The sequence below is a fragment of the Neomonachus schauinslandi genome, chromosome 12 (assembly GCF_002201575.2).
Source record: "Neomonachus schauinslandi chromosome 12, ASM220157v2, whole genome shotgun sequence".
Lineage (NCBI taxonomy): Eukaryota > Metazoa > Chordata > Mammalia > Carnivora > Phocidae > Neomonachus > Neomonachus schauinslandi.
Window position 1 is genome coordinate 58,042,648 of NC_058414.1, and position 25,687 is coordinate 58,068,334.

At 39.7% G+C, this 25,687-nt stretch overlaps 1 protein-coding gene across 3 annotated transcripts in view; it reads left to right on the forward strand.

The window, feature by feature from the left end:
* Positions 1 to 13,799: 13,799 nt before the first annotated feature.
* TAX1BP1 (Tax1 binding protein 1) overlaps positions 13,800 to 25,687 on the forward strand; it is an 85,323-nt gene continuing 73,435 nt past the window's right edge. Inside the window, exons 1-2 of one of the 3 annotated variants that reach the window (XM_021689614.1) lie at positions 13,800 to 13,918; positions 19,660 to 19,828. In XM_021689614.1, coding sequence (XP_021545289.1) covers positions 19,667 to 19,828 — 162 coding nt within the window. In that variant the 5' untranslated portion in view covers positions 13,800 to 13,918; positions 19,660 to 19,666. Of the gene's footprint in view, positions 13,919 to 19,521; positions 19,829 to 25,687 lie in introns of those variants that run through there. The other 2 variants (XM_021689615.2, XM_044919965.1) reach the window with 2 other exon arrangements.

The following is a 25,687-nucleotide window of genomic DNA, read 5'->3' on the forward strand; positions in this document are numbered from 1 at the left end:
CTAATTAAGGGTCAAAAATGAAAATCGAAAACACACAGAGAGGCTTTTCCTTAATAAGGAATTTTAACAACATGTGACCTTAGCTGTGTGACAAAGACAGTATTTGTACTACGGTCTGAGGTGTTGGACCATTTTGGAGAGTATTAAAAGTGTTCTGAAAAGGAAACTTCTTCATTATTTTTAATGATAAGTTTTAAGTAGGTAGGAGAAATGGGTGAACTGTTTTTGTGTTTTGGTTTTTTAGCTCAAGCAAATTGAATTTAAAAAATCTATATGCTGACTCTCTTTATAATGAAAATGAAGATTTATATATCACCCTGAAGATATGATCAATGTAAATAAGCTGGTAATTTAGACATTTTTTTCATTATATTTTCAATTGTGTGTCTTTATCACATGAGCAGATAATTGCTAAATCTCTACCCTCCTTTCTTCAGATTAGACACCCTGTCAGTCATTGATCCAGATTACAAGGTAATTTTCTTACAAATTTAAAAACAGCTTTTAATAGACCAAATAAAGAAGGCTTGTGCATGTATTACATAAATATCACATGTATATGTACACATATACAGAGATGAAAAAATATTTTAAAAAATAGGCTAGAACATTTTCACTGAGGTGAGGTATACACTTTGGGCCTTGCAATACAGGTGGATGTTTGAAGAAAGACATAGAGGGGAAAGTATGTCAGAGGAATGTACAGATGGGAAAACATGAAACATATTCCAGAAAGCATGGGTCCAGTTTGAGTTTGTAAGAGGAAATGGTAAGGGTTGAGGATGGAAAGTTAGATTGGAATCAGGCTGTGATATCTTTGACTGTTGGGCTGAGAGTTCGTATAGGATTCAGGAAGTAGCAGAAGATAAATTTTTAGATGTGTGCAGCCAGCCTCGCTTAGCTCTCCCACTCTGTAATATGGATCTGAGCCATGGAAATGATTAACTCATATTCCCTGTGTTTATCTGTTCCTTGAGCTGGTTAAACGTGAGACAAACAAATTGTGTGTATTTGGAGAAACACAGAGAGCTTGTATCCTTTTTTCTTTTTTTTAAAAAGATTTTATTTATTTATTTGACAGAGAGAGACACAGCGAGAGAGGGAACACAAGCAGGGGGAGTGGGAGAGGGAGAAGCAGGCTTCCCGCAGAGCAGGGAGCCCGATGCGGGGCTCGATCCCAGGACCCTGGGATCATGACCTGAGCCGAAGGCAGACGCTTAACGACTGAGCCACCCAGGCGCCCGGAGAGCTTATATCCTTGAGGTCAGGGACCTTGTCCTATTCATATTGATACATCTTGCACCAAGCTTGGCATGTGATTACTGCTTAATAACTGTTAGTTCCGATATTTATCTTGTCAGTCATTTGGTAGAAATCAATGAAAGAAAACCCAAAGTCCATATATTCCCCTTTTTTTAAATTACATTTTTTTAAATTACAAAAGGACACTGAACAGACATAGCTAAATACAATGTATTGTATTGGCTTGAAAAAAAAATAGGTGCAAAAGGCATTTTGGGGACATTTCGGAAAATTTGAATACAGTCCAGATATATGAGAATATTATGGAACTATTACTCGTTTTCTTAGGTGCCTGCAACTAACTATCAAATGTTCAGCAAACAAATATACACACACATGGACACAGGTAAAGAAGATATGTGAAAACATTACTAATTGTTGAATCTAGTTGGATGGTATGCAAGTATATCTTTACTATTTTTTTAACTTTTCTATATGTTTGAAATTGTTTGTAAATAAAGTCAGGAAGGTTTTTGTTTTCTTTTTTTAAGTAGGCTCCATGCTGGGTATCGAGCCCAGTGTGGGGCTTGAATTCATGATCCTGAACTCAAGACCTGAGCTGGGATCAAGAGTTGGATGCTGGGGCACCTGGGTGGCTCAGTCGTTAGGCGCCTGCCTTCGGCTCGGGTCATGATCCCAGGGTCCTGGGATCGAGCCCCGCATCGGGCTCCCTGCTCTGCGGGAGGCCTGCTTCTCTCTCTCCCACTCCCCCTGCTTGTATTCCCTCTCTCGCTGTGTCTCTCTCTGTCAAATAAATAAATAAATAAAATCTTTAAAAAAAAAAAAAGAGTTGGATGCTTACTAACTGAGCCACCTAGGTGCCCCAATTAGGAAGGTTTTTATTTATTTTATTTTATTTTATTTATTTATTTTCTTTTTTAAAGCAGGGAGAGACTTCTTCTTCTTCTTCTTCTTTTTGATTTTATTTATTTACTTGAGAGAGAGAGAGTACAAGTGGGGGAGGGAGAGGGAGAGGAACAAGCAGACTCCCTGCTGAGCAGGGAGCTCTACACGGGGCTCTATCCCAGGACTCCAGTATCATGACCTGAGCTGAAGTCAGATGCTTAACTGACTGAGCCACCCACATGCCCCAGGAAGGCTTTTAATTTCAAAAATACACTCCATCAGTCAGGGTTCTTAATTTCTAGAAAGAAACCAACTCTGGTTAATTCAAAACCAACTCTGGAGAAAAGGTCTTCATTTAAAAGATCGTGAGTAGTTCACAGATCCTTTGGGAAAGCTTGAAAGTCATATGCCCAACATGCCCTGTGAAGAGCTCCTCGCCCTGCCCCCACAAACTTTATAGCTGGTTCTGCTAACCCTCTGATGGTACTATTACTGTCATGTCTTCTTCTGGAGACAGAACGGAGCTGCCACGAAGCTGCTGCCCCTCCTGGGCCAGAATGGGTTCTGTAAGCATCTGACTGGTGTAGTGCATGCCCTGATGACAGAGGAGTATGGGAAAGCATGTAGCTTGCATTTCAGTTTCTAGAGTGGATGCTTGGCCTGCTTCATAGGGTGGGGGATTCTCCAGAAATAGTAAGGTGGTTCAAATGTTGATAGATCAAGAACAATCACAAAAGTCATCTGCTTCTGCAACTGATATAGAAGCTAGAAGTTGAAAGACTAAATAAGAGATGCACAGATTTATCAGGATGGGAGGAGACAAGGACCTGAGCTGGAGTATGGATGGGGATGCAAGGAAGGGTTGAATATGGGAAATACTCAAAAAGTAAAATGCACAGGATTTGGTTTGTAAATAAAGTATGAATATAGCGGAGGAAGTAAGACAGAGGAGTTGAGTTGAGTAAAACTCTCAGATTCCTGGATGGACAGACTGGGTCACTGGTGATACCATTCACGGAGGTGATATGTTAAGGAGCCTCCATTTGCCCCACCAGAACTCTTCTCCACCCTTTACCCCACTGCTTTGTGCCCCATGAAGCTGACGTCTGTGGACTGAGTCACTTGGGCTCCTTTGACCTCTGACTTCAGGTTGGGTTGGCCAATGGGTGGGAGCAGCAAGAGATTTGGTGTGATGGCCATGGGTGTGGCCATGGCTTCTGTCAGACAGCCCTTTCTCCACCAGCAAGTAACATCTCCTTCCCCAGTGCCTTTAGGCCTCGTTCCCCACGAGGACTGCTTCCCCTCTGCCGCTAGAGAATCCTTACTGAATCTCTTAAACCCTTCACTGAACTCTCTTCAGTCACTTCTTTAGTGTGTTATCTGTTTCCTGACAGGATGTTGAGTCTATGATGTTCGTGTGACACCCAAGTGGCAATGTGTACATAGGGTTGATGTCAGGAGGAAAGCCTGGGCTGAAGATCTAGTAGTTATTAACAACAGTATTAGGCTATTTGGCAGTTGAAAATATGTACTAATAATAGGAGAGATTTTAAAGCCAAAGGTACAGAAAACTGGACTCTGAAGAAGATCAGTATTTAAGGAGGCAACTGCAAAATGAGAAGTGCGCAAATGAAATTGAAAAAAAGTATTCAGAGAAACAGAAGGAAGACTAGAGTGCAATTGCATCACAGAGGAGTGGTGGGAAAAAGTTTCAGGAAGGAAAGAGTGGACAATAATATCAATAACATTTGTAAGTTCTGAGAATTGAAAATTTGGTTGGAAATCTGAGGGTTATTGATGACCTTACCATAGGAACTTTCAGTGGACTGGTGGGGGTGAGCATGCATGAGGTGAGGAATGAATAGTCAGTGAAGAAGTGGGGATGCAAGGTTTTGAACATGTAGAGTATGACTATTAGCCTGTAACTCAAGTCTGTAAAAAAAAAAGAATTTGTTGATGTGGTCCACCAATTCAATTTCTATTTTGGGTCCCTCAATTCCAGTTTTGTTAGGATTTTGGAATATTACTCAGTACTAGGATGTGGCAGGGGATATTTGGAGACCCAGGACGGGTAGATGGGTTGAGTGGTTTTGTCCACCTAGATGTACCTTCCACCTTTCCCCAGATCGGAGAAATCTATTTTTACAATTGGGGAAGAGTACGCTATCTGTTCTCCCTCCACATTTATTCCCCTGTCCCTGGCTTCGTTTCAAGCCATTTTCTCTGTACCCTAGGTCCCTTCCCTGTTTGGGGTTTTGAGACTTTGGAAACAGGTGCCAGAAAGATTTTCCTTCTATATCCCTTCCCCTATGGCAACAAATCTATGTGTTTGATAGTGGGCAAGGTTTGGGAAAGTGACAAACTATAGAAGGGGGAAATACCCCCCCAAATTAGGTTAATATCTCAAATACATTGTCTTGTCATATAGATTGCTATTTAAAGAATGTAAGTTGGGAAGGGAAGAGGAAAAATAGCACGATAGTTGGATATGGGGTAAAAAAGTTCTCCTGGAATGACAGCAATTGTGATTTTTAAAAGTACAGAAAGGGTCCCTTCTCTACAGAGATTTTCCCCACAGATGCATGGAAACCTACAAGGACAGGTTCATTGCTTCATGCTCACAGTCTTATTTTGAGATCCTCATACTTGCATTAAGTCCCTCATAGTCACAGAGGTTAATATTGAGCCTAAGCTTCTTTTGTTCCCCTGTACAAGACTGCTTGCTGCCTGAGGGGTAGTGGTTGTTGAACCTGAGAAAGAGTACCTGAACAGAAGGGAAAAGTATAGACAATGAAGGATTCCAGAAGAGGAATTTTATCTATTCTTAGCTTCTTAGAACTTGCTGTATTATACTAACCAACCTCAAAAGTCAATTTTCACAATTAACCAATAAAATATACTAAAGATGCTCAACATAAGTACTTAGTAATAATTTCATTTTTCCCTTTGTCCTCATGGCAGGATCAGCATAGCTATGGTCTCTTCTGGGAATAAAGGCATTTCTTTCATCTAGGAAACCCAATGCTAAATGGCAATAAATCATTGCTCATTGAGTTCTACAACCTAAACTATATGTTGAAGAAGAAATTCTAGCCCCTATGCATCATAATTAACATCAAATAGCAGTACAAGTTTGCAGTACAACAAAAAGCTACATGGCAATAACCTTAGCTGGTCAGAACTAAATTAACTCACTGAGCCATTACTTAAGGGGAAGAAGGAAAAATAAGACAGGTTCTACCTATGACGCTAAGGGAAGGGGCATAGTGGTTGTATCAGTCTGGGTCCAATTAATAAGAGAACTACACAGTGATTTGAACAGAGAATGTTTAATAAAATTCTTAGCTATAAAAAGGGATTGGAGTAACCAGGCTAGTAAGGTGTAAAGGGAACTCAAAAGACTGTAAGAATCGCAGATATAAGGAACAGATACTATCCCCCTGGCTGAGACACATGCCCAAGCAAGAGATCCAGACCTTGGAGAGGTCATGACTATGAGTCACTGAAGGAAATAGTCCCACAAAGAAGTACCTGAGTTGAGGGGCGCCTAGATGGCTCAGTCAGTTAAGCGTCTGCCTTCGGCTCAAGGTCGTCATTCCAGGGTCCTGGGATGGAGCCCTGCATCAGGCTCCCTGCTCAGTGGGGAGTCTGTTTCACCCTCTGCCCCTCCCCCACTCATGCTCGCGCGCTCTCTCTCTCTCTCTCTCTCTCTCAAATAAATAAATAAAATCTTAAAAAAAAAAAAAAGTACCTGAGTTGCTGAGTTAGTGGAACTTGCTGGAAATCCACCCTCTAGAAGTTGGCAGAAATCTACCTTCTGGAACTTGCTGGATAGCCACTATGTGGAACTTGCTGGAAATCTACCCTCCAGGATTTTAGAGAAAGGTGTTCATAGAGAAGTATCTACACTGCAGGCACTGTGCCACAAAACTGCTTAGAAGGGAACATTGAGGGTAAAGCTGCTGGGTGCTGGGTGCTGGGGCTGCTAGTTACCCTGCAGTGGAATCAGCAACTTAAGAAGCCCCCTGTGCTACAGGAGGTAGACCCTTGGAAACTTGAGTAGGCTGCACTAGCTGACTCCGAAGTCATGTGCACTGCAGGAATCTGTTGAATGAGTATACAGGAACCAGGAATCAGAATCCTTCTCTACTCCAATATCTCTCCAGCACTTTCTACTGACCAAGCTTAATATTGTGCCAGCTGGCAAAGAAAACGTTAAATTTGCATCAACCTAAATGCATTTTCACAGAGCAGGCAAAAAGGATGAATTTAGAACTGAGAGACCACAAATTGGTTACTGCCATGACAATAATCTACAAATACTTTCCCCCAACTACTAATTTTAAGCCCCTGAAAAATGTTTCAATGTTTTATGAATAGGATGGGTATTAACCAGAGGAATGATCAAACTCCCCGATATAGATAAAATTCAAATTCTTTTTCATGGATCTCTTAAGTCCCAGGTAAATCATGAGATGTGGTCAGAAACCAGGTTAGCATCCATGGGATGTATCTGGATACTAAGATGGATTTGCCTGTCTAGAGCACATTATGTACATCATGGTATTAATGCAACCTGTTTTGGTGTGATGGGGGCAGCATGCAGAAGGAAGTGGGATAAGAGAGAGTGGGAAATGGTGGAGTGGAATATAGATAATTCTTTTTAATAGTGTGAAGTTTGGCTGTGAAAGTGAAGACAAGAGGCAATAGAAGTTGAAGAGAGATGGGCCTGGGTGGCTCAGTTGGTTAGGCGACTGCCTTCGGCTCAGGTCATGATCCTGGAGTCCCGGGATTGAGTCCCGCATCGGGCTCCCTGCTCAGCAGGGAGTCTGCTTCTCCCTCTGACCCTCCCCCCTCTCATGCTCTCTCTATCTCATTCTCTCTCTCAAATAAATAAATAAAATCTTTAAAAAAAAAAAGAAGTTGAAGAGAGATATGGAGCCGGGAATTTTTTTTATTTGTTTTTATTTTTTATTTTATTTTATTAAAAAAATTTATTTTTTATTTTTTATTAAAAATAAAGATTTTATTTTTTCAAATAATCTCTATAACCATGGGACCTGAACTCATGACCCCGAGACCAAGAGTCACATGCTGCATCGACCATGCCAGCCAGGCACCCCTGGAGCCGGGAAATATTTTAAAAATTAAATAGAAGAAACTTGAGCCAGTGGACAAGACAATGGGAAGGATCCAGTGGAGATGAAAGGTTTGAATATAAGAGAGAGAGTGTAGATTTCCTGAGAAGGCGAAACGATGGGATCTGAAGAAATAAAAACATCTTTCAACCTAAAATTTTGATTCAGCTTTTGCTAAATTTTAAAAGTTCAGAAGATTATCTTAATAACATTTTCTTAAAATAACTTTTATTGGGGCACCTGGCTGGCTCAGTCAGTAGAGCATGAGACTCTTGATCTCAAGGTGGTGAGTTTGAGCCCCACATTGGGGGTAGAGATTAGTTAACAAAATAACTTTTATTAACTTTAATTACCACTGATAGGCAAGTGACCCCAAAAATTAAGGTATGTAATTTAAAGCACTGAGAAGAAAGAATTTCCCTGACCTAAGTATCTTAAGAATTCAAAGTACAGTGCTGGTGTTACTCCTCTGAGTAAGCTGAAGAAGAGAGGTGAGAGAGTATTTACATTCCAGTGACCTCTCAATTGCACAAGGAACAAAGAACACTGTTAGGAGCCAGGTGGGGCAAAGGTCTTACTAAAGTATAAATCTCTGCAGGCTCTATTTCTTAATATCATAAATTACATAGTTTCTTTCTTTATAGTGCAAGAAACTTCCCAAGACATTCAATTTTATTTGTTTAATTTTTTATTTTTAAGTTTTTTATGATAAATGCTTTTATTTTATTCATTGAAAGACAACTTGTACATGCTACATTGTATATAATTTTGTCTGAAACTTTAACAATAAATTTATCTCTAAGCATCACTTAGGTTACACAGAAACTCTGAAGACTACATTTCTAGAAAGTAAATTCTAAGTATAATCATTTACAAAATAATTTTCAAGAAATTTTGAGAATGATAATGCTATAAAGGTTACAATGTTTTTTTTTAATTTTTTTTTTTTTTTAAAGATTTTATTTATTTATTTGACAGAGAAAGAGAGAGTTCACAAGCAGGGGGAGAGGCACAGGAAGAGGGAGAAGCAGGTTCCCGGCTGAGCAGGGAGCCAGATGCGGGGCTCAATCCTAGGACCCTGGGATCATGACCTGAGCCGAAGGCAGCTGCTTAACCGACTGAGCCACCCAGGTGCCCCAAAGGTTACAATGTTATACCTAAAAAATGCTAAGGCAGTTTTAGGTGCCTAGCTTAATTTTTAAAGTTGTGTGTGTGTTTTTTTTAAATATGTATGTATGTATTTATTGAAATATAGTTGACACACAATGTTACATTAGTTTCAGGTGTACAGCATAGTGATTTGACAAGTTTATACATTATGCTATGCTCATAAGCATTGCTACCATCTGTCACCATAGATGCTATCACAGTACCATTGACTACATTCCCTATGTTGTACCTTTCATCCTAGTGACTTATTCATTCCAAAACTGTATCTCCCACTTCCTTTCACCCATTTTGTTCATCCTCCTACCCCAAGCCCCTTTGGCAACCATCAGTTTGTTCTCTGTATTTATGTGTCTGTTTCTGCTTTTTGTTTATTAATTTTGTTGGTGGTAGGTTTTTTTTTTTAGATTCCACCTATAAGCAAAATCATATTTTATTTGTTTTTCTCTGGCTTATTTCACTTGGCACAATATCCTCTAGGTCCATCCATGTTGTCACAAATGGCAAGCTCTCATCCTTTTTGATGGCTGAGTAATTGTATGTATATGCCACATCTTCCTCATTCATTCATCTATCCATTGACACTTGAGTCCCAAAACAGTTTTAATGTCAAAGTTTATACTTAGTATTCCCAGACATAACCTTTAGTTGTAAAGCATATGATGATTACAGAGTCTGTAACACATTTGTTATAGGACATTGCACTTAACCTGCAAGATAGAAAATCAAAGTATTGTATAGGATATTGGATATAATGTTAATGACATGAGAGTCCATGGACTCAGAGTTGGATAATAAAGGAAGTATTAAAAGGAGAAAGCTGGGGCGCCTGGGTGGCTCAGTTGGTTGGGCGACTGCCTTCGGCTCAGGTCATGGTCCCGGAGTCCCGGGATCGAGTCCCGCATCGGGCTCCCTGCTCGGCGGGGAGTCTGCTTCTCCCTCTGACCCTCCTCCCTCTCATGCTCTCTCTCTCTCATTCTCTCGCTCTCAAATAAATAAATAAAATCTTTAAAAAAAAAAAAAAAAAAAAAAGGAGAAAGCTGAATGGATTAGAGATCCCGATGGGTTTGAGAAATAGTTATAGTGGGCACATTTGAATAAGCAAGTTAGAAGAATAGAAGGTTGTTGTCAAAGAGCAGAATGCTTAATTTTTAAAGGTGAAGCAGTTATGGGTGGTGACAAGGTCCAAGGTATGAGCATGGAAATAAGATATGTGGAGTGGAGTGGAGGAAGTTATTTGAGATGAAGGGGTTCAAGAAATTAGGAGGCCAGCATGGCGGCCTTCTAATTTTAATCTCATCCAAGGAGATACTGAAGGGCTTGGAATGGAGAGGAAGACTGCTCTAGGTGATATTCTTCAGAGAATGAGGAAGAATGACTTGGAGACCAGCAGAGGATAGTAACAAGGACAGAAGATCAGGTAATAACTGATTGGTATGCACCCCAAAGGAGCAAAGTTGTTTACAAACATCTGGGAGAGTAGCAGAGGAGAGGCAATATGGGCAAAGAGTACATCAAGACCATCTCCCAATATAGAGTAAGAGAAAATAACCATAGAGTGTTTTGAATCTCTCTCTAACCAAAACCTACCATTATTCATTCTCTTTATAAAATAAAGGTTTATAGATGTATTAATTTTTAAGGAAAGAATCATTTCTGGCAAAGGGAATCTTTAATACAAAGTCTAAGGAAAATCAAAAGATGAAAATAATTTATTTTGCCTGGCTTTCAAAACCCGTAATGGCATTTCTATAACATGTCTATTTGAACTTAGTTTTTCTAATTTTCAGCCCATGTTGTACCACCTATTTGTCAAATTTGTGCCCTCTTAATCATTCTTTCCACATAAGCCCTTTCTCTTCCTTTTCAGATCCTGTTCAACTTTTTAAAAAAAGATTTTATTTATTTATTTGACAGAGAGAAAGCATGCACAAGCAGGGGGAGTGGCAGAGGGAAAGGGAGAAGCAGGCTCCTCACCAAGAAGGGAGCCCAACGCAGGGCTCGATCCAAGACCCTGGGATCATGACCTGAGCCAAAGGCAGATGCTTAACCGACTGAGCCACCCAGGAGCCCTCTGTTCATCTTTCAAAGCCTACTTCAGTTTCTTTAATGAAGTCTTGCTAATTCAAAATTAATTAATCTGTATCAATCCTTCTTTCTCCTTTACTTCTCTATTTCCTACCATGGTTTATTCTGTTTTCTCAGAGCACCCGGCATAACCCAGAGCACATAATACATGATCAAAAGGCACTTATCAAGAAACAGCATGGCATGGTAGGAGATGCATGAATTTTGGGAGTCATAGATTTGAGTGCAAGTCTGGTTTGCCCTTTTCATGATCATGGGCAAGGTGTTTAACTTTTCTGAACCCACATTCCCCTGAAAAATGGGGTGATACCTTACAGGGGTGTTGTGAGGAGTGCAGGCAACCTAAGTATCCAGCAGAGTGTCTGGCAAGCACTGAGTACTCCACAGATGGGAATTATTTTTTGTTCAGGATCTTCTCCCTACCAGACTTCTTTGCCCAAGCTCTTACATCCTGACTTGGAGTCTTCTTCCTTCCATCTCTTCATCAAAACCCTACTTGACTTTAACAGAATAGGCCTACCTCCTCCAAGAAAAGTGTACTGTTCACGAAAGCTTATACTGAGTTCTCTCATCTCTGAATATCTTATTTTATACTTCATTTTAATTTTTTTACTATATTTTATATTTTAGTCGCCCATATTTTCATAGATTCCTTTATTTTCTTCCCTTTGTTATCATAAGCTCTTCTAATAGAGGAATGGTGTCTTTTAGGTATTTGCTCAGTCAAAACATGGGATAGGTGGCATGTGATAGATTAGGACAACTATCTAGAAACTACTTGGAATTGGTTTTTTAAAAATTTATTTTATTATTTTTTTAAAAATTTTATTTATTTGTCAGAAAGAGAGAGAACGTGCAAGCACAAGCAGGGGGAGTAGCAGCAGAGAGAAGCAGGCTCCCTGCTGGGCAAGGAGCGGATGCAGGACTCGATCCCATGACCCTGGAATCATGACTAAGCCGAAGGCAGACGCTTAACCGACTGAGCCACCCGGGCATCCAGAAACTACTTGAAATTTTAATTGTTCCAGAAATATCATGGGAGACTGAGGGATTTACTTACCAACAGTTCTTTTAACAGGTCTACAGTCCCTTATTCACTATTTTGAAATACAAAAAACTTTGAAAATAAAATGTTTTCTTAACATTTGGTGGCAAAACCTATCTTGACTTGAACTCATTTGTCAGTAAAACTTGACCTAAACCCATGGTTTAGCAAAGTGGCGAAACCTTATCTGAAAAACCTGATCTGAGCTGAAGTAGAAGACTGTATGCTTTGTTTATCGCACTTCGCAGTGTGATAGTCATAATTTTTCTTAAAAAATGTTAACTTGATTATGAAGTGCTTCTAGAGACCTTGTGGGATGTCATGTAACATAAAGTAAGTACACTTTTCTTTTTTTTTTTTTTTTTTTAAAGATTTTATTTATTTATTTGAGACAGAGAGAATGAGAGAGACAGAGAGCACATGAGAGGGGATAGGGTCAGAGGACGAAGCAGACTCCCCGCCGAGCAGGGAGCCCGATGCGGGACTCGATCCAGGGACTCCAGGATCATGACCTGAGCCGAAGGCAGTCGCTTAACCAACTGAGCCACCCAGGCGCCCGTAAGTACACTTTTCTAAAGTCTAAAAAATTCTTAATTCTGAAATCCATTTGGTCCAAAGATTTTATGTGTGAATCCATATCCTTTATGGCCTTAGTACACAGCTATAAATAGAAAGGGCAAATTTCAAAGAATACAATTAAATACTGAAAGGATATATATTTATCTTGCTGGGAGAAACATTGTCTGAAAATTCAGGGGATCTTTACTAAATGGATTAAAGCAAGTTCCTAAACAAATACGTGCATAGGGAAAATAAGGTCTGAAAATTCAAGATATTATCAAAAATAACAAAATAAAGTAAAAATACTTGCACAAAAATATTTTCCAATTATGGCTTTATTAAGCATATTGTTTTTCTGATTTCATTAACTGAAAATTGGTGGCAATTAGAGATTTATTACATGTAAATAAATGTGGTTAAAACATACAGAGTGACACCTCTGAAAAATTGTGCTTATAAAGTTCACTACTATATTTACATTTCTTAAGGGACACAGATATTTCCACTACTAGAAGACTGCTACTAGTAATATTAGTGATTACTGATATTATCACACCATTTTCATCCTCTGTGAAATAAGGAGGTTGGTACTAAATGAACTCTAAAGTTCTTCTGAAATTCTACCATCAAGTATGCTATACAGAACAGAACTAAGTTCAAAGATTTCAATATATAGGAAACAAATCAGCTAACACTGAGATGCTGTATTACGGAAGGGATTGTAATCTTAAATATGCGGAAGTAAAAATGAAAGAGTATGAGATTTTTGTATGTTCTGTATTTAGAGCGATTAATGTGATCTAATTATCCTTTCTCTACCGGGGATACTGAAGATTTTATAAGGGTTTTATAGAAACACAGGAATATGATGCCTTAGAACAGAATACACTTGCTTCTGTGGATTTAGGATGCAATCTGAATGCCTACTACAGGAAGGTAAGACACAGTCCGAAGTGATTTTAGAAAATATAGTTGAACAGAGAATACAGGACAAAATTCACACACACAAAAGAACTCAGATAAGAAAAGCAGGTAATCACTCATAGAAGTGCGGGCAGAAAGAGGCCACTGCTGGAGCAAGAGGAAATAGAGCATTGGAACTGAAACGCTCCTAGAACTGAGGTCTTCTAGTGAACAAAATCTCACAGTTAAACAAGCACAGGACTGGACCAGGAGTTGGGAAAGAGCCTTGGAGTTAGGGGTTGCAGCCCTAACCATGTGGTCGCTCCCTTACTTATCCTTTACTTATCGTTTCCCTACTTTCTGATGTATAAAATAAATAGATTCACTTAGATTTTTAAGATCCAGGCAATGACATGGTAATAGTCCATATACCTTTGGACTACCCTTCCAACCTGACTTAAGTTACCTAACTTTCCGGTTAAAGTAAAAATTTAAAAATGAAAAATGCGAATCCAAAGGGACCCTGCTTGACTAGGTCCGTGACTAACTACCGCGAGGCCAAGCGGAGGTAAAAGGTCGGCCTGGACTTTTTGGCTCCGCCGGCGGGGTAGGTTTTAAAAAACCACAGGTGCGGACGCTGTGTTTCAGCCGATGGGCAGGGCCCACTCCGCGCGGTGGCTGCGGCGGCAGCGGCGGCGGAAGGGGCGGCCCCGCAGCCGGAAGTGACGCAACGCTGGCTTTTTGGGCCTGAGGGGAGGTGGAGCTGGCTCGGAGGGTGGTTGTGGTGGCGGAAGAGGTTCGGCGGCTGATGGCGGTACAAGCTCGGAAGCCTCTCTAACGTTCCCTCTGTCCCGGAGCTCCTCGCTGGGTAAGCGCCTTTCCCGGCCGGCTCCAGCACATTTTGCGGGGCGGTCCCCAGCTGGAGCTCTTTGGGGGTTCGTGATACGCTCCTCAGCTCTTAGAGTCTAGGGGCCTGGCCAGTCTGGGGAATGATCTCCTGGTGACGATGCAGCCAAATGACGATGCTTTCCTTCCCGAGGACAAACTTTTCCTCCTGGACTACGATTGTGACGGGGATGGTGGCAACTTCGGTTAACAGTGGGGATGGAAAAAACGACGGGTGGCCGCCCCACACGGCGGAGAGGCCTTCGCTGTTTGGGGGAGCCGTGTGGGACGTGGGCACTTTGGCGGGGGCGAGTGACGCGGGGGACCCCTGAAGAAGAACCTGTCTTGCTCGATGCCCAATTTTAGGGTGTGTTTTGAGGGCAGTATGTGTGCTCCTGGCGTGGGTTAGCTTGGGAAAACAGGTCGAGTCCGAGACTCGGGTTTGCCCGGGTGGGGTGAAACTCAGGTGTTTTGGTTTGTGTCGCCTGTGGAGAAAGAGGCGGAGACTCACTGCGCCGCCTACGTCTGGGCGCAGGGGGCGGAGTTAGCTGTAGGTTCCCGGATCGCGTACTTCACCTGGGCTACAGGTCTAGCAAACGCTTTTCTTGGTATGTTTGTAGATAGCCCCTACGTTTAGTGTTCGGAGGGATCTCTGAGGAGAGTCACGTCTTCCTTTGCTTAGGCAACTTTTCTTGATTTCACAACTCCCTCTTTACCCCACCCAGCACCCGGCAGGTCTGCCAGTTGTGGGCTAGTCCGGACCAGCGCTCATCGCCTGGGGCAATCTTTGTTTGACATGTGTGGGGGTGGGGTTGTGTGTGACTGTTGATACACCTATATCACCTTTTCTATAATAGTTATGTTTGAAAACACTGTGGCATTTGGCTTTCTACATATATTACGTTTTAGGCATCACAGTTTAGTTACGAATTGCTTTTATGACAAGGATTTAGATGGGAAAGTTTAACTTTTCAACTCCGCTTTACGCTCATTGTAAAATTTCTACAGACTGAGCGCGGACTGTGCAGTAATTATAGTTTTGGTGCTCAGTTCGAAAGCATTTAAAGAGATTTTTGAATAGCATGTTAATATAAAAGGGGGCTGATTGCCCCTCACAGTACAATTCATGTCTAGAGAAGGCTGAGGCCAAGCCTTTGTTTTGTTCTTATCTAGAGTGGGCTCGATCTTGAAGAATTACTTGATTACGTTAGAAATGACTTATTAGGTGTTTTTTTTTTTTTAACTTTATTTTTTTGCAGCTTCAGAGGACATCCTATTGTAGTTTTCTCGTCATCACATTAAGTTGCATACCTCTGTTTACGGTTATGGCTGTAGCCATTTAATGTTAACTATGAAACGTCCTAACGATGTTCATGTACTTCTTTGGGGGAATATTTTGGGGAATACATATGCGAAATTTATTGGATTTTATTCTTTTGGAATTTTGATATTACCGTAAGTAAAATTTTGTGTGTATGCTCTTCTGGCTTTTTAAAGTGTATTTTGGCCCAAATAAACCCTTACAAAAAGATAAAAATTCCCTCATTATATGGGCCAAGTTAAACTTTTTAGAAACCACCTTTTAAAACAACCTACAGAGTAAATAAAAGTGGTATTAGTAACATCTGGGTAGAGTGTAGTGGCACTCAATTGTGAAGAAATCTAGATATAAGTGATGTTTTTAAGAGTGTTAATTAACGGATTGTTGGTTTTGCTTCTGCCTCCCAGAAAGATTGCAGATAACATTTTTGTGCTCTATAAACCAGTTGATAGTCTTTGAGCTAAAGTATGAATAATTAAACTGTTAGAATGTCAGTTTTTCCTTCAGATATTTGTGTGCCCTATGAGACTGAAGTTTAGAGATAATTTTAAATGTTCATATACTTTTAACTGAAGATTTTAAAAACTTTCTGCTAAGTTTGCCATTCCCTACATTACATGTGTTCCTATTGCGGTAGGTCATATGTGGAGTTTTTATTACTGATCTTTATTTATACACAAAAGGAGAACAAATAGTAAAAGGAACTACCGTTTTACTAAACTTGTTTTATTACCTCCCCCAGTACATTTTTTTTCCCCAGGAGTTTTTAAAGCAAATCCTGGACATCAGGATATTTCCCTTACCATTAGTTTAGTATCTTTAACTTCATAAGGCCTTTGGGGAAAAAAAAAAAATACAGCCACCACAGTCACATGACACAGAACAAAATTAGTATGTATATTTTCTAGTTTAGTTGACTAAGGCTTACATTTTTGGCCTGGTCCAATAAAATGAGTATCAGAAGCCACTGGAAGGATACTACCACAAAAGCCAGATTTGTTTTGGGCTTGAAAAAGTTCCAGGAGAAAGAAATAAAGATAACAAAGTGCTTCCACCTTCTGCACCCCCCCATTTATTTTAGCTACTTAACTAAAGTGCCCACTGCACATTACTATCTTTTCCTTAGATATTGATGAACCCCCCCAAATAACAAAATTGGATTTTAGACCAAAGATTTTATAATATAAAGTTTACAGCATAGCACATGCAAAGGAACTCTAGACATGTTGGACCTTTGTGGAAATATAGTAGGATACATGGAAGAAGCCATTGCAGGCATCATGTATATGCATTTCAGACTTTGTTTCTCAGCTGAATGTGTTTGGTTCTTTAATTCTTGAGTGGAAAATTTTTGCTTAGCCTTGGCTTGCATCTTAATATACCCATGTTTCTGGAGATGTACTTTAGAGAATGGGAAGCAAAATTTGGTATAGTACAGCTGATTCCACTTCCCTTTTTGTGTAGGGGGGGGGCTGTGTTTCCTCTCCAGCTGAGGGGCAGTTTGTTCTTAGAATGTTAGTGAAGCTACACTTCCCAAGCATTACCACAAGGTGATGCAGTGACTGCACATTACTTCCCCACTGGGCTGTGTGTGACCTGTGTGTGTGTGCACACACGATATTGTATAAATGTCTGAATCATCTTGATAAATTGACATTCTCAGTGAATTTCAGCATTTTTATGTTTCCTCTTTTCATTCATTTTATCTGAGTGAGTAGTGAAACAGGAATTATATGGGAAATTTTGTTTTACTATTTAAAATGGGTTGATTCATGTGGTAATTACATTGAGATTACATTTACCCTTGTTAACTTCTTATGACTAGAAGCTATATTGGAATTTAATTTTTTTTTTTTTTTTAAAGATTTTATTTATTTGACAGAGAGAGACACAGCAAGAGAGGGACTACAAGCAGGGGGAGTGGGAGAGGGAGAAGCAGGCCTCCCACCAAGCAGGGAGCCCGATGCGGGGCTCGATCCCAAGACCCTGAGATCATGACCTGAGCTGAAGGCAGACGCTTAACGACTGAGCCACCCAGGCGCCCCTGGAATTTAATTTTTAAAAAAGTTTAAAAAACTAGTAATGAGAGTGGAATGACTTGTAAAACATTTCTATAGTTAAATTTCACTGAAATTTTTAAAAAGGTTGAAGTGTTGGATAGAGATTAATAAAGGTTAGTAGGATGATCACAAATTATATTATGCATAAGATTTATAATCGAGTATATTTAAAGTCTGATGTTAGGTTCTATTAAAAACCTGAATTTTGGGGGGAAGGTTTAAAAATGAAATTTCATGTTAATATATTTAAAATGAAAATGTGTTTATATGTACTGGTAAACAATTAGGTTAAAAGTCTTCACACATGTCCCTCATACATAAATACATAGATGTATACCTTCCTGCTATTTTTCTACTTTAACTTTTCAGTGAAGTGAAAGTGTAAGGTTGGATTATGGATTTTTATTTTTTTTAAAGATTTTATTTGACAGAGCACAAGTAGGCAGAACGGTAGGCAGAGGCAGAGGGAGAAGCATACTCCCTGTTGAGCTGGGAGCCGGACGTGGGACTCGATCCCAGGACCTGGGATCATGACCTGAGCTGAAGGCAGATGCTTAACCGACTGAGCCACCCAGGCACCCGGATTATGGATTTGTAAAACATTGTGTAGTTGAGGTTAAACAAAAGTTTAAACTTCACTGACATAAAATATAATTACAGCTTTGTTGATTTAGTTTACTTTAGGAAACATGTCAAGTTTTAAGAAAAAGTTTCATTTTTAAATTACTTTTAATTAAAAACATTGGCAGCTCATTCTAAGCTAGCCTTAGTTTCTCCTTACTAAATGCTTTCCTCAGAGAAATCTAAATCATTTTCTTTGTAGGAAAATATTACTAATTCACTTTACTCAGTTTTGGTAGTTGGATCTGCTAGAGGTTGGTTTCATTGATTTAGCTATTGTTTCTCTTAACTGGTATAACCATTAGTGAATGGTTTTTAAAAACTGGAATCAATCGGTTATTTTTTCCTTCTTTATGAAGCCATTGACTTGAAAAGAGATTATCATTAGTGACTTTATTAGTTCATGACATCCCCATGAGCCCAAATTAGCTCAGACAATTCAAAGAAAGTAATAAAACTCTTCATTTATTTTAGGAAGAGTTCTCAGTGTTTGGAAGTAAGTGCTACCTTTTCATTTTATTGAAGGCTTTGGCATAGTTAAATGTAGTGATAGTTAAATCCTTCCGTGAAATAGGGCTGCTGGTAGTTAAGCCATTTTGTTAGTGCAGAGGTGTAGGAGGATTGCTACTGAATGCACTCTTCTTGGAATCCTGGCGAAGCTCAGGTTGGGGAGCGGCGAACGGACAACCAGACTGGCATTCTACCACAGTGGCTTCCAGGTTCACCATTGATAGTCTCTTTATGTTTCAGTAAAGCAGTACTTTAACAGAAGCAGAGAAGATACAGAAGAAAAGTGGATATTTTCTGAAGTGTTTATTATGAAACTTTAAAAATTTGCCTTAGTATTTCAAACAGGTCAGCAAAAGAAACACTGTGAAAGCATGTTGTCTTAGATCTTCTTAGCAATAAAGACGTCCTTAATATTTAAATTGAGCAGAGACTAACTGCTGTGCTTGCCCTGTAGAGACTTTATTGATTTGTGAAGTAACTTAATTTGGTTAGGAAAAATCTGGCCCCGGTTTTCCCATCACAGAGATTTTCGTGATGACTTAGAAGCAAGTACCATAGGGACATTGTCATAGCTTTTTTATGTGTAGTGTAGAATCAATAATCAGTAATTGTACTGAATTTGTGTGATACTGTATAGATAGCTTTTTTTTTTTTTAGATTTTATTTTTTATTTTTTTATTAGAGTTAGCGAGAGCAGGAACACAAGCGGGGGGTGTGGGAGAGGGAGAAGCAGGCTTGCCGCCGAGCGGGGAGCCCCGTGTGGGGCTCGATCCCAGGACCCTGGGATCATGACCTGAGCCGAAGGCAGACGCTTAACGACTGAGCCACCCAGGCGCCCTATAGATAGCTTTTTTGCGTAAATCCTCAGTTGTATCTTTTTCTCAAAAGTAGAGCACAAAATATGGAAAACATTTGTGTCTTGCAGTTTTTTTTAAAGATTTAATTATTTAGAGTGTGCAGGTGTGAGCATGGTGGGGGAGGGGCAGAGGGGAGAGAGAATCTTGGTTTTTAAATTTTTTAATCCCCATGTGACTTTCTGAGCCATTTTGGAAATTGTTATTTCCCAGTTTCTGTGGAGTTCCAAGTATGTATCTTCTCAATAATTATGGCATACAAATGCTCATGTAATTTGCATTTAGTGTTACGTATTTTCTGAGGTATAAGTTTTTTGTTAGTTGGTATCATTCAACTTGTATGATTTGCTTGTTTCAGATTCACAATGACATCCTTTCAAGAAGTCCCCTTGCAGACTTCCAACTTTGCCCATGTCATCTTTCAAAATGTGGCCAAGAGTTACCTTCCTAATGCACACCTGGAATGTCATTACACCTTAACTGCATATATCCATCCACATCCAAAAGATTGGGTTGGTATATTCAAGGTAAGAACTTTTTTTTGCATACTTCTTCCATGTAGGTACTTTATTTTCTTTTTAAGCAGATTGATAAGTAGCTTGTATTAGTCTTGTCTTTACTCTGCATTAAGGGTCCTTTTTACGGTTGTAAACTTAAATGTTTTGTAAACATGAAATATTTAACAGTGCAGGGTAGCATACAACAAATATTGAGAACTTCAGTTCACCAGACTTGCCTCTCTATGATCAAAAGGTTCTGTGTCACTCAAGGTCTGTGAAACCTTTCTTGGAACCTTTTTTTTCCTTCTATTTTCTCCATTCATTACTTGAAAAAAGATCTTTTCCTTTGAGTTGCTATATCATTTATTGTCTCTTCAGTCATTTATAATTTTATACAACTCTATAGCCATGTTATTCTATTGTCCTACATTGCTTAAATATTGCTCATATTGTCTTATGTTTTTTTAAGAGTATTCTGTTTTACATGACTAAATAGTAACTCTCATGGCAAGAATCCCAGTTTTTACATTTTGCTAGTCATTTTGTATAATATTTGCCTGAGAATTACATTGAGGTGATCATTATGGTGGTGCTTCACTGTGCTAAAGATTTTCTGGCAATTTCAACTCTTCAGAATGTAGTGGAGAATAAAACATAAGAGAGTGTCCTTGGGGTGCCTAGCTGACTCAGTTGGAAGAACATGCGACTCTTGATCTTGGGTTCGTGAGTTTGAGCCCCACATCGGGCTCAAAAGGTTACTTAAATAAAATTAAAAAGTTTTCTTTGAACAGCTAAAATGTCATAAATGTCCAAATAATGAAACTTTTCTCCTGGGTTCTTCTAGATTCTCCCTCAGAATAAGTTTTAGCTGGTATGTATAAGTTAAACAATAAAGTAGAAATAAGAATAGCTGCTAGAATTAGGCACATTGAAAGTATCTAGAAGTGAAAGTCAGCCTTTTAGAGTGAGGAGGGCCGAAAAACTATTGGACAAATAAAGTTTCGGCATCTAATGACATTACATTTCCTTTTTGAATCCCTTCTTCCTTGATTTTGCCTGTTAGAGGAGTCACTATTTACTTACTGTTTAAGTCAAATTCCAAAAAGGAGATACATTCATGGTAAATATTTTTATGAAATCAGTACAATTTTATGTGAGATATGGGTATCAAGTTAAACTTAGTGAGAGGTGTTTTATATAAGAATGGGTCAGAAGAGTAGAGCAGGGAAATGAGATTGAAGCAAGGAAGGGGCATTTCTGGCAGGTAAGTGGTATAAGCTAAGGCACAGAGGTGAGAATGTTAATGGATACAAGTTACTTTGACTAGAACATAAGCTTCATTTAGGGAAGTAGAGGGAGATAATGTTAGAATTAAGCCTCAGACTGGTCCATGGAGGCCTTCAGTTGTAGGCTAAAATGTAGGTTTTTATTTTGGGCAGTGGGATGTCTTTGCGTATGTAGGTATGTAGGATGATGAATTGTATTTCAAGAAGATGAATGTTTACCTTTTTCCTTCAAACTACTTTTTAAAAAAATTTTAGTTAATGGCCTATTGCCTAATGCAAAAGCTAATGACTTTCCCTTCAAATCTAGTCAAACACTAATTCTGTCCATTTTCTTGCCTATGTATTTTTGTATCTGTAATATCAATGCCCTAATTTTATGCCCTCCTTATCATTTTCCAAGACTATTGCAATAGGTCACTTGTCTTCCCTGTTTTCATTCTTGCGTCCCCCACCACCTTGTCTGTTCTTCAAACTACTCTGTGTAAACTAAAATGAAAATACGAACATATCTTCCTTTTGTTTCAAACTCTTGAGTGGTTCTTCATCATCTGTGGAATAATGTCAAGAACAAATAACTTCACCAGTGTGCCATATAAGGCTTTCTTTTTTTTTTTTTTAAAGACTATTTGAGAGTGCCTGTGAGCATGAGCTGGGGGAGGGGCAGAGAGAAAGGGAGAAACAGACTCCCCGCTGAGCAGGGAGCCAGAGGCAGGGCTTGATCCTAGGACCTAGGATCATGACCTAAAGGCAGATGCTTAACCCACTGAGCCACACAGGTACCCCATATAAGGCTGCTTTCTATGAGTTGATCTGTAATTTCATTTTTTTGTCATTGCCTGCTTATTTTTTGCTTTGGTAATGCTAAACTATTATGTCTTGTGCACTCCAAGTACTGTAACTTTTCTCTAAGAAATGAATACTTACGTGAATACAATGGTGTAGAATGTCCTTGGATTGTAGAATTGCCTGGATAATACTTTAAAACTCAATAGGAATTTCAGGCATGAAATTTCAGGCAATAGGAATTTCAGGTAAAAATTTGAGAATACATGGGAAGACTCAAGAAAGAAAATCATGTTTGTTTATTTTTTTGAAGATTTTATTTGTCAGAGAAAGAGCACAAGCCCCGGGGGGAGTGGCAGACAGAGGGAGAAGCAGGATCTCCACTGAGAGCCTAATGCAGAACTCGATCCCAGGACCCTGGGATCATATGAGCCGAAGGCACTTAGCTAAGCCACCCAGGCATCCCAAAAATCATGTTTAATAAAGTGGAATTGCCTTGCTTATTGCATTGCATGTTTTAAAACACTTAGGTGTACTGCAGATTGTCCTCTAGGATGATTTTGATAGATAAAATATTGAAAGGCAAGCAGGGAGAAAGTGCCCAGATAGTAGCTCTAGGGGGGAAGGAGTGAAGGGAAGGTGTGCGTGGTATGTTTGTGAAAGTGTTAAGGAATTTGACTTGCGTGGGACAAATAATCCGTTTTAGAAGATGAATAGGAAAGGTTGGTTTGGATCACGTTATGGATTGTTTTAATATTTGGCTGAGGAATGAAGTAAAGCAGAGAGTGATAAAGTTTAAAGGTCAATTTTATCTTGGAGGGTTGAGTAAGATAACTTGAAATTAGAAGAGAATGGAGACCAAGAAAATGTTTAGACTATCCTTATTTTCTAGGTGAGATAAGGCTTAAAGTAGAAAAGGGAGTCAGTTGTGGGTAATAATCCATAAGTAATAAATAAAAACCCATAAGTAGAATCAGTGGGGGTTTGTCAGCAATTAGGTGAATGAATTTGGACTGGAACTCATTCATGGCTTCAGTATATTCATAAGGAGGAATAAGGTCATGTGTTAAGAGTTGAGGGCTTGAGTATGCAGATGATTTGGTCTTGCTACTGTGGAAGAATGTCATAGGGAATTAGAGATTGCTGAGGATTGGTTTTAGGACTTTCTCCAGAAAGGTTCAGCACCTAGAATTTTGAGTGAAGAAGTTTGGTGTATATTTTTCTAGATTTTAAAAATCCATAGGCTCATTTTATACTGTTTTGTAAGTTTTGTGTTTATCCATATATAACCAGGAAATTTACTTTCAGTACCTTTCCTACTCTCAAGTCTTAGGTCTGTCTCCTTTTGCCCCTCCCTCAAAATCAGTCCCCTTTGGAACTCTGTTTCTCTCTTTACAGGTGCTCTTTGTGTGCCCTCCTTAATGTTTCTTTCTGTTAAGGTTTCTCTATAGTATCTTAGTTTTACTAGGTAATCTTGATGTCCTTCTGTTCTTTACATTCCCTCTCAGAATTTTCATTATGATCAGTGCTTCTCATCCAACATGTTTTTCTGAAATGTTAATCCTATTTGAGGGAACATTAGGGTGTGGGTGGTTCAGTCTAAGTGTCCAACTCTTGATTTCGGCTCAGGTCATAATCCCAGGATTGTGAGATGGAGCCCCATGTTGGTCTCCACACAGAGCAAAGGCTCCAGGTGGAGCCTGCTTGAGATTTTCTCTCCCTCTCCCACTCACCCTGCCCCCTCCCCTTCTCCCTCTCTAAAAGAAAAGAGGGGGGCACATTTGTGGTTTTTTTTTTTCTCCTTCCATGTTATCCTTGTTTCATTCATTTCCTTTTTTGCTCTTATTTTGCTATTGCTTTAGTAACAGAAGAATGATACCCAGTACTATTATAATTCCCCAAACTAAAACTAAACTGTTAATGGTTGCTTTGGTTCCTTCCTTAATATAGACACACCCTCTTCACTGGATTCAAATGTAGCTCCTGTGACTGTTTTGACAGTCATAGGCAATTTTGACTGTTCCATTGTTCTAAGTGTTGTCATTCTGCCTGCCATTTTTCATTGTTTTAAAATTCTCTTATTCTAAATGTAAAAATTTTCTTTCCATTTGCTGCTTGTAGATTAAAAGGCAAATTCCCTTGCATGTTAAGGGATGGAAATCTGAATTCTGAAATCTGAATTCCGATCAAGTTCTAACCAGGTGACCAGGAAAATAAAGAGAAACAAGCTGTGACTTGGACACTTTGTTGTTTATTGACTCTTCATTAGATGTTTATTCTTACCATACGGTCCTACGTAATTTCCAGATGTCTGCTGTTTTTTCCATTATAACCTGCTTTACTATATTTTCATGTGGGAGTTTAGCCATACGTATCCTAAAGGAGCCAGTACTTTGTATCTTTCCAGATTGAGAGACTTTTACATTTATTTATTTTTAAAGATTTTGATATATTTATTTGAGGGGGATGGTGGGGGGCAGAGGGAGAGAATCTCAAGCAGACTCCCAGCTGAGTGCGGAGTCCAATGCACGGCTCAGTCCCACGACCCATGAGATCATGACCTGAGCTGAAATCAAGAGTTGGACACCCAACTGAGTGAGCCACCCAGGTACCCCTACATTTATTTTTTTATGTATGTCTGACATGTCCCTTCCAGAGTGACCTAAGATTGATCATTCAAGATCCATTGTTCATTTCTTTTTTTTTTTTTTTTTTTAAGATTTTTTTTTTTTTTTTTACAGAGAGAGAATGAGAGAGCACATGAGAGTGGGGAGGGTCAGAGGGAGAAGCAGACTCCCTGCCGAGCAGGGAGCCCGATGCGGGACTCGATCCAGGGACTCCAGGATCATGACCTGAGCCGAAGGCAGTCGCTCAACCAACTGAGCCACCCAGGCGCCCCCCATTGTTCATTTCTTAAGGAATTTAAAGCATAGTTTTATATTTTGTACTCAGATTGGGTTTCATCTTGTCCCTCCGTGGGCTCAGCGTGGGATACCTGTGACTTCTTATACCACCATCAACCACTTTCTTGAGAAGAGTTGCTCAGACTTAGGCAATAAAGGGAAGCAAAGTATGTTAGGCATACTTTGCAGGTTCCATCATAGGCAACTGATAAGGAATAGTCTTGAGCTATTGTGATTCACTTAAGAGAAAACACAGTAAGGACCAAACCATTTAACATCTTTTTTTTTTTTTTTAAGATTTTATTTATGTGTCAGAGAGCGAGTGCGTGCATAAGCAGAGGGGAGTGGCAGGCAGAGGGAGAAGCAGGCTCCCCTCTAAGCAAGGAGCCTGACGTGGGGACTCGATACCATGACCTTGGGATCATGACCTGAGCCGAAGGCAGCTGCTTAACCAACTGAGCCACCCAGGCGTCACACATCTTTTTTTTAAAGATTTTATTTGAGAGAGCACACGTGCGTGCACAAGCAGGGGGAGCAGCAGAGGGAGAGGGAGAAGCAGGCTCTCTGCTGAGCAGGGAGCCTAATACCAGGTGTGATCCCAGGACCCTGGGATCCTGGACCTGAACTGAAGGCAGATGCTTAACCGACCGAGCCACCCTGGCGCCCCTAGATAGTACTTCTTTCAATATCACTGTATGGTCAGGGACAAAGAACACAAGCTATGATTTGTACCAGGCGTATTTTGTTGGGGGAAAAACTTCAGATGGGCTTTTTTTTTTTTTAAGGAGACAGTGAAGCATTGGGGGATCTGAAGTGAGGGAGAGAATATCATAGAATCAATATCACTGTCCCTTAAGGCTGTGTGTCCTTGGGTATTAACGAATGGTAGCATTTAATGAATACTAATGTGCTCA